General features: G+C 37.4%; 1 protein-coding gene across 1 annotated transcript in view; it reads right to left on the bottom strand.

Annotated features, from left to right (window-relative positions):
* Nucleotides 1-936: 936 nt before the first annotated feature.
* The window catches only part of TYMS (thymidylate synthetase), a 10408-nt gene continuing 2252 nt past the window's right edge, over nucleotides 937-9092 (bottom strand). Inside the window, exons 2-7 of the mRNA XM_017830923.1 lie at nucleotides 8732-8805; nucleotides 7345-7519; nucleotides 5077-5178; nucleotides 3898-4073; nucleotides 2377-2448; nucleotides 937-1486 (exon numbers count right to left, since the gene is read on the bottom strand). Of these exons, the coding sequence (XP_017686412.1) occupies nucleotides 1349-1486; nucleotides 2377-2448; nucleotides 3898-4073; nucleotides 5077-5178; nucleotides 7345-7519; nucleotides 8732-8805 (737 nt within the window). The 3' untranslated portion in view covers nucleotides 937-1348. The remainder of the gene's footprint in view (nucleotides 1487-2376; nucleotides 2449-3897; nucleotides 4074-5076; nucleotides 5179-7344; nucleotides 7520-8731; nucleotides 8806-9092) is intronic.

Genomic DNA, 9092 nt, shown 5'->3' with positions numbered 1-9092 from the left:
AACTCGCTAAGTGTAGGCAGAACTGTTAAGTGAATTTGCAACTTAAACTGGTTTTTTGTACTTTAGAGGACTGTAAAATCACTCAAGAACCTTTAACTTACAAAAGTATGCACATGGTAAGAAGTGGCTGAACAACCTACAGCTGGGATGTATCATTAATGTAGAAGACACCCGGACTATCTGAACTAGGTGACTTTAAAATATAAGACTAGTAGAGCTGAGATGGAATTTATTAGGAGGAGCACGTGACATAACTGAATGAATGTAATTAAAGCACACTGATTATCAAATTCTTAGAATTATCTGAAATCATACACTTTTCCAATATTTACAAGTTTACTGACTTTAATCAAAAAATTACTATGCATTTCTCCATGTGTTCAAATATGTATTGAATATGCTATGTCTGAATTATAATCATAGATCTATTCACAATTAAATTCCTGATGAGGAATTTTGTAAGAACTGAAGTTAATGCAAACATTGCAAGGATAAGGAGAGATAAAAGCTGAGTTCCCCTAAGATTAAATTAATAAACTCCATTCCTACAAATACTACAATCTCTAACTTTTAATGCTTCAGGCTGCAAAATTAGTCCACATTTTTGTGGGATCTGGTTTTAAGTGATGACAGACAGCTGATTACTAATGCTATCTGGTTACTTCTGTTTAACTACAGCTCTGTTTGATTTATATCAAAATAATCATTCATGTAGGGTTGAGGAATAAAATAAATTGCTGCTACAGAGATGTTACGCAGACACTGCATTTCAGGCAAGGTTCCATTAAGATCTTTTGTCTTCCTGATGGTTCATCTATAAAGACCATGGGAAGTTCAAGTGTTTTTCCTTGCTAGATCTCACCCTCCAAGATCCTTTGCTTTTCGGCTCTTTTTTATTACTAAACATAAACAAACACAGCAAAATCAAATATGCATCATACGTTCCAGAATTTTTTTTAAAAAAGCTTTATTAGACATATACTCTTTAGAACATATTTAACAAATTCTCCAACCCTGAAGGAATCCTCTTTATATGAAGCACATAAGCAAGTGCTCACAGTAACTGAATGGTAATTTAAGTGGCCACTGAAACATGCAGAAAACTAACTCGCTATCAACTTAGAGATGAGTTAATGTCTGTACAGTACATCAGGCATAATGTACAGAACAGTACATCTGTTCTGTACAACTACAGGTTAGTACTGAAGGCAGTTCTGGTCTGCTACTATCTATTTCTTTTAAATAATAAAGCAGGTATCTTTCGAAGTATATAAAAGCCCCATCATTTTAGAGAAACTAAGTAGCTTAGGTACATTTCCACATAAATATTTAATGCTGGTTTACAGCATTAAACAGCCATTTCCATTTTAATAGGTGGATGAGGATTATAATCTTCAATCTGAAAGTCTTCTGCCTTAAAGTCACTGATGTCTTCAACCTTACGAAGAATTCTGAGTTTGGGGAAAGGTCTTGGCTCCCTCTGAAGCTGAAATAAAAGCAAGCTTACTGTATAAAGCTTAATACTTGAGAGATTTTGTGTTCTCAATGTCAATTCAGATTATACTATGTAGACTTTCCCTCCCCACCAAGAAGACTTATACCAAGAAAAAAAAGGGAAGAAAATTTTAATATTTTTAGGTGGAATCTACTTTAGTATTTTCATAGGGACAGTAGTATAATTTTCAAGTGAATTCCTTGATCATCCAAATGCACTGCAAGCACTTCCAGTGGGTGAAGCAATTCTGGTGGTTACAGATCATACTCCTTCCAGAGGAAACTGTATTGGAAACTCTGACCCAGATGTGCATCAAATGTGCTGCAGTTTCTCACAGGACCATTTGGGTCCAAACCATTAACTAGTTCTCTGAACAGTTTTGAACCATATGAATGGTGAGGACAGTCAACCCAAACTAAGTCAAATCAAACAGAATTCTGATTTTCTCCTACTGCAACAAATTACTTACTGAAGAAAACATAGCCAAATAGTAATATTGATTAACTCTGTGAACCGGTAAGTTATCATCTCCTGCTATACTACAAAGACATTCTGTTTTTTGTTTATCTGGATTAGGCAGAATGATTTTCTAAGGTTTTGGCATGATTTAGCCAAAAGTAGGAGTACTGATTCTGGATCTCCAACTTGGTTCTAAAGTAGTACACTAATGTGCATTTCAATCACATTTGTATTGTATTTCTGTTTGCAACCTGAGTTGAATACTACATTTATTAGTATATTACAATTATTAGGGTAGAAATGAGAAGAAAAGCCACACAAGTTAATATTTGCAAAAGGATATTTATAATACCAAGATAATTCTGCATTGAACAAGTATTGTGGAAGATAAAACAATACAAGAATACAGAGTAAGTACTTACTTGAACTTTAAGAGATTCCACATGATTCAGATATATGTGAGCATCTCCTAAAGTGTGTATGAACTCTCCAGGCTGAAAAGAATGAAGAATACATGTGGTTTTCAGTCAGGTTTCAAGAAAGCAAAACATTACAATGCTTACAGTATTGATTCCTAGCACCTTACATCTAGTGTGGAACTGCAGTTTTTGTACTGGATTGTATTGCCAAGACATCCTTGAAAACTTTGAAGGACACTAGCTTCCCTGACTACTGCATAATTAATGAAAAACATATTGAAATTTCCACTAGCTTACAAAAAAATTTATCTTTGAAATTCTGCTAGGATAATAGCTTTGGTATTGAATGGAGCACTACTGATCTGCTCACCAAGATAAAAATGGACATGGCAGTGACATCCCGCTTTTACACTTTACTTCTAATAAGTATGACTTGCCAAAGCTCGTTTCAGAGCAGCTGCCTTAACCTCTTCTAAACACTGTACTTTGCAGCAGTGGAGGTGTCAGCCACAGTCTAAACCCCAAAGCACTTATCAAGCATCCAGATATGTTTGCAAGATTGAAAGTTCTGTGATTTCGCAGCCCCTGAGCAACCTAATTTAACTCAGGTAAGTTTTATCAGCTATTTTACTGGCCTCTGACCAATGTAGACAAGGCCCTGGATATATTACACTGAAAACCACCAAAACCATGAGACAAAATGGCTGAGAGACAACAGCTGCCTTATGGACTTTACCTTGGACTAATATGGATTAGTACTTTGGACTAATATGGACTAGTACCTTGGACTAATTTCTTTGTTTGCAATTGCTGTAAAATCTGATTCTTCTTCCCTATTTCCTTATTTTAAGTTCTCCTTCATGTTGCTGGTAGCAGGAGGATCAAGCACAAATGGCCTTACTAGTATAACTTTTACATGCCCTAAAGAAAAGTGGTTTTCACATGTACGAGATTGCTGAGCATTTTTAATTTTTCTGTCAAATTAAAAAATACATCTCTGAAGTCAGGGCAGGAGCTATCTGAGCACATACTACCACTCTACATAATCATCTACAGTAGGAAATCACAGAAATACCTAGCTGAAATTACAGCTGGAAGTTAGGTGGGCAGAATATCCAAATTAAAACCTTGACAGCAACTTCTGAGCTACTGTTTGCTTCCAATAAACACATCCTACAAAATTTAACCACTTGTATGTTACTATCCCATAAGGACAAGTGCTCTGTTCAGATTTCTAAGAAGCAGACTAGTGAACAGGCCAGTTTTGACATGGTCATGACCTGGAGGATCTTCTGTCTGTTTAACCTTAATTTAAGAATTCTTACGTTTCTGATCCTAACTGCCCACATAAACCAGAGGCAATTCACATCAAATTCGCAGGGCCCTTTTTTACACATATTTCAGCAAGATTTCTAACAGTATGTTCATTCCATTTTTTCTTGGACATTTTCATGACACGAAGAGTCCCATCTTTCAGTCCTTCATTTCTCAGACAAGATTAAGTAAAATGATAAAATAACTTACCTTTAGCCCTGTGACATGGGCAATCATGTATGTGAGCAGTGAGTAGCTGGCAATATTGAAAGGCACTCCTAGTCCCATATCTCCAGACCTCTGATAGAGTTGGCAAGACAATTCACCATTTAGAACATAGAATTGGCAAAGAGCATGGCATGGAGGCAAAGCCATCAGAGAAATATCTAGGAATTGCAGTACAGAAAAAAACAGTAGCAGCATTAGTGTGTTATGAACGTAAAAGATGCAAAACCTAAATAAGCATGTAATGGGATAAAGTAGAGCCAACAGCATTGTCATTCTGTTGCTTGTTTCTCTTGTTTATAAGCACCTGCTGCCCAAGCAATTAAGTCTGGGTCATGACAAGCTGTCTCCTGGGCTGCATGACCAGAAAGTCATAAACAGATATTCCACATAACAGATTTATACCATAATGCTGCACAGCAGTTTACTGCTACTCACCTTGGTGAGACAGTTGGTTTCCCCAAAGGAAGACATTAAGAGTAAAATTAAGCATGTACCCTAAAGCAACTTTCAACTGCTTCATCTTACTCCCTTCCCATTGCAATGTGCCTTTGTTGCTTCTTGAGATATAAAAGCAATGATCAATTAAAAAAAAATCAGAAAACAAAAGATCTTTTGAGTGTTTATCCACACTTAAAAAGTGCAGATAGCATAATTGCAGCTTGGCAGGAAAAACTTTAACCAGGTATCTTCTGATATCTGAGAATGCTTAACCTTATAAATAACAGTAACAGCATATTGCAGCCCTTCCATACACCAGTGGATTTTTTGGAGCACAGATCACCACTGGTGAAGTTAAACATTCTCTTGCACTAGCTCTTGTTTAGAAGTAGCCATACCTGGATATCTACACAACCTATGTTCAAAGAGATGATTACAACACAAATAATACTTTTGTTCTCTAGTTTTAAGGGTTTTGTTAAGTTTAACATGGAAAGAAACACTCTGAAGAAATGGTTCAATATTTTTGAGGTCTGAGCATAAGACTTAGGTAGAAAGAGAATCAAACTTATAACCCCCGGTCATTTTTATTGTATTCCTGATAGTTTTTATAAAAAGTAAATAAGGACACCAAGTAGGACTGTGGACACAGGAATATAAAATAATTTAGCATAAAGCAAGGTAATGTGCAACTGCATTCATTTAAACTCTGCTATTCAATACCTTTTGGATTCCAAGCACACATAATGATTCTTCTGTCATCTGGATTGGTTTTGATCGTTTCAATCACTTTTTGCAACTGATCAATTCCTTGGTTGGAGTAATCTGGAGAAAGGTATCAAATAAGTTCTAACCCAGACAGATTCAAGTCATGATATTTTTTAACACCCAGCCCACATCCCACTGAAAAGTAATACTGAAATTACAGCCTCTGAAAACTTTATTACAACTTTGAAAGTGATATTAATTAGTTGGCACACTCTAAATACAGGCTATTCTTGGTGTTTCTTAGGGTGCTCTAAAGCTTGTGAAATTTTCATGACGGTATTTTGACATGTCCCCCCATCTCTTTTGTGTGCTTTGACTACCTTTAGCACCCACTGAAATAGGACCATTCTTATTTAGAACACTTTATTCCATTCTTAACAACTTGACATTTTTAAAGACCAACTAAGAAGTCTGCATAATCGCTAAATCCCAAGAAACAAAACTTGCAATGCAAAAAAATAGTTGAACAAAGAATGGTATTTTATCTTTCATGATGACTTGTTACCTAAATAGGAAAAGAGCTGTACTGGAATGGACAACATATTACCACCCTGTCATTCACAGTATTTAAACTAAATCGTTTATATTGCACTTCTGGATTAAAATGCCTCTCTAGATGTTAAACTTGCATGTTACAGTGTTCCTTCTTATTAAAAAAAAAAAAAAATTATGCCCAGACTAGTACTGAGGGATACTAGCACTCTTTACATACTCAAAAGTACAAAGTTTTTGACAGATGAATAAACACAACCATCTAGCACTCATAAGGTCATGTATGAAAACTAAAGTTCCACAGCATTTAAAGCCAGAAGGGAACTTTAATCATGTATAGCACAGGATAATACATTTCACCCAATTCTCAGGCTGAATTTTAGGCTCAATTCCAGTTATATAAGAAATTTACTGATATTAACTGACCATCAGAATGGATTTCAGAATAAAAGTCATTAGCTGTTAATCATTGTTCTGACTCATTCCAGTCAATCAGCATGACTGGTAACTACTTTTTTCTAATAACTTATTGCAGCAACATCAAATTAGGCTACAGGGAGACCCAAGCTGGCAAGCAAGGTAGTAATACACGATCCCCATATGGGCCATTCACTTAAGAGTTGGACTCGATGATCCTTGTGGGTCCCTTCCAACTCAGAATATTCTGTGATCCTTCCATGACACAATTAGTAGCTCAGGGAATTCTTCTGCCAGCAATACTGTGCCAGAAGCCTTGTCAAATGGTTATGTTAGTTCCTGAAGCTAATTACCTATCCATTAGTAATGCAACTTAAGGAAATCTATTAGTAATGAAACCCATGGGAATTTATCTTGTTCATTTTTTCCACCCTATGTTTTGACTCAGACCTACTAAATTCAGGAACACTGAAATTTTTCACTAAGTTTTCAGATGTGTCAGTTCACAGTTTGCACTGTTTGTGTTAGCATAAAACTAGTGGTCAACATGCCAATACCAAGTCTAATATCTGTAACTAATTTTGAGGCTGTATTGACAAAAAACCCCACCAAGATAACTAACTCATGTTGTTAATCCGAGTTTAAAATCACACTAGATAGGGGCAGTCCTCAAAATGTTTTCTACATCTTCTCCTTCAGTGACTTAGAAAAGAGCCAGCAACACACTTCAGAGTAAGTCTAATGAACCCGTTCCACAGAAAATAATACCAACAGATACTGCATCACATCATAACTTGTTACGGCTGTTCTGTCCACAGCATCATCACTATGGATACATCCTACTTCGTTCCAGATGCAGAATAGAAAAATCTTTTTCTTCTCCTGTCTCCAATGAATGTAGTGCACTGCCAGTTCTTTCCAGAACAACAGTATCACAGAAATCAGGACCCCACATTGATACACAGAGGTGGCAACCTGTGTTCCACTGCTATCAAATGGAGCTAGCATGGGCTTCTGGACTGCAACAGGCACACATCCTTCCAGCTATCAGTGACCATATCTGGTCTAGATAAAAGAATAACAGTGTATTCCTTATGATCCATCAGTTCTACAAATGTCACACTACAATACACAAAGCTACATCTTTCAGGATAACTAGATTAAGTAAGAAAAAAAAGTTAAATTAACTCTCTCAAACACTATTTATTCTGGCTATCAGTTCACACTTGGTCCCTTAACAGAAGTCAGAGTTTTGGAAGTGATGTATCACAGTTGTCTCACTAAGCGAACAAGACTGTATTTGTACGTGATTACCTGTGTGCATATCTTTGTATTCTGCTCCAAAGTGCCTCCACTGGAAACCATACACTGGTCCCAAATCCCCCTCCTCTCTGGCGCTGAAACCCTGCTTATCCAGGAACTCACGTGACCCATTAGCATCCCAAATCTTCACACCTTTTGCAGAGAGCTCTTTGGCATTCGTAGAACCCTACAAAACACAGACAGTAAGAATTCTGCCTCCTAATTTCAACACTGAGGACATTATCTGAAACAGCTGCATTATGTTTTTCTAGTCTACGGTATTTCTCCACTTACAAAGGATGAACAGTCTAATTAATGTACTGGGTGAGGTTCTTGCACATGGACAGAATAAAGCTTGAGAGCAACATACTGGGATGAAGTTTGAGGAACAGCCATGCTACTGTTGTTTAACACAGGATTCTCCAAACTTTGTGAATGCACAAACAATACAGCCTCAAGGTCAACTGTGGTATGTCATTTCATAAGCACATTTCCAGAGAACAAGATGTTACTTTACAGATGGATGAAAACAGACTAACAAAGGCACTGTCTTTGCCAAGCCACCTATAATGAGCTTAAGGTATTAAAAATCCTTTTGTTTAAATGACAAAAATGTGAAAATGACCCAGAGAAATGTTGCTGAATCCTGCAACATGTCCAAATCGGCACATTCAAAAATTCAACACAGAAGTTATGCTGGTTTGGAGAGTGTCTAGTCTTTTACATTTGAAAAAAAACACCCAAAGCTTTTAAAAAATGAATGTGCATTTGAGTCCTGCTATGTAGCAAATGGTTAGATAGATTTCCCCATACCTGCACAATATCACAACATATAAAGGAACACTTCCATTGTAATGTATTATCTATAGTTGAATTTTATTATTCTACCTACAGCTATCAGCTCTATTAGATCTCATTCTTTTGCTACTAAAAAGCCTAGTGTTTACATCGATCTCACTTGGCCTGTGGTTCTGCACTGCTTATTCCTGTTCAAATCAATAAAAGCTATTTCAGTATTAAAAAGCAGATCACTAAATTGCCTACTATCTATTTCATATTATTATTTCTTATTCAAACACTAAGAAAAGACACTGTATTAGGCTTTATAACTCCGGAGTATAGTCAAATCAGCAAAAGCCCTCACTATTTCAGACTATATCCCTTAAAAAGAAATAGAAGAAAAACTCTTCCGAGGGTACTGTTAGCAACAGTCTGCACTAAAAGGCTGAATGTCTTGAAGATAATGGCCTTCCATGTGTGGTCAAAATATTAGGTGGTTGCACTTCTCTCACAGGAAGAGAAGCACCTGTAGTTACCCCAAATCCCTTAATCCACACTAGTTCATTCCATTTATCCCACTCTCAGGCACAGCACGCAAAGAGACATCCAAACACCGAACCTTGATGAACCACAGCAGCTCCTCCAGCACTCCCTTCCAGAACACCCTCTTCGTTGTTAGCAGTGGAAACTGATCTGGAAGAGAGTTTTAGAGTGTCAGAGGAGACAGCCATTCGCGAAAGGTGAACAGACTTAGGCTTTTCTCAACGCCACCATTTGATATTCAGAGGTTTGGATACGCAGCAAGGAGTTGGGAGAGGATGTGTAATTCTCGTAGTCAGATCTCTCGGCGGGCGGGAGTGGGTCAGTCCCGGGGTACAAGATGGCGTGTGACACCTCCCAACACCCACCCCGCCGGGCCGGGGCCAGGGAGCAGGGGCCAGGGGATAGGGACAGGGGCCAGGGAGCAGGGGCAGGGGGCC

Source organism: Lepidothrix coronata, unplaced genomic scaffold (assembly GCF_001604755.1).
Source record: "Lepidothrix coronata isolate B3197 unplaced genomic scaffold, Lepidothrix_coronata-1.0 Scaffold6, whole genome shotgun sequence".
Classification (NCBI taxonomy): domain Eukaryota; kingdom Metazoa; phylum Chordata; class Aves; order Passeriformes; family Pipridae; genus Lepidothrix; species Lepidothrix coronata.
Note: the sequence above shows the minus strand (reverse complement) of the source record. Positions and strands in the feature narration are given on the sequence as shown.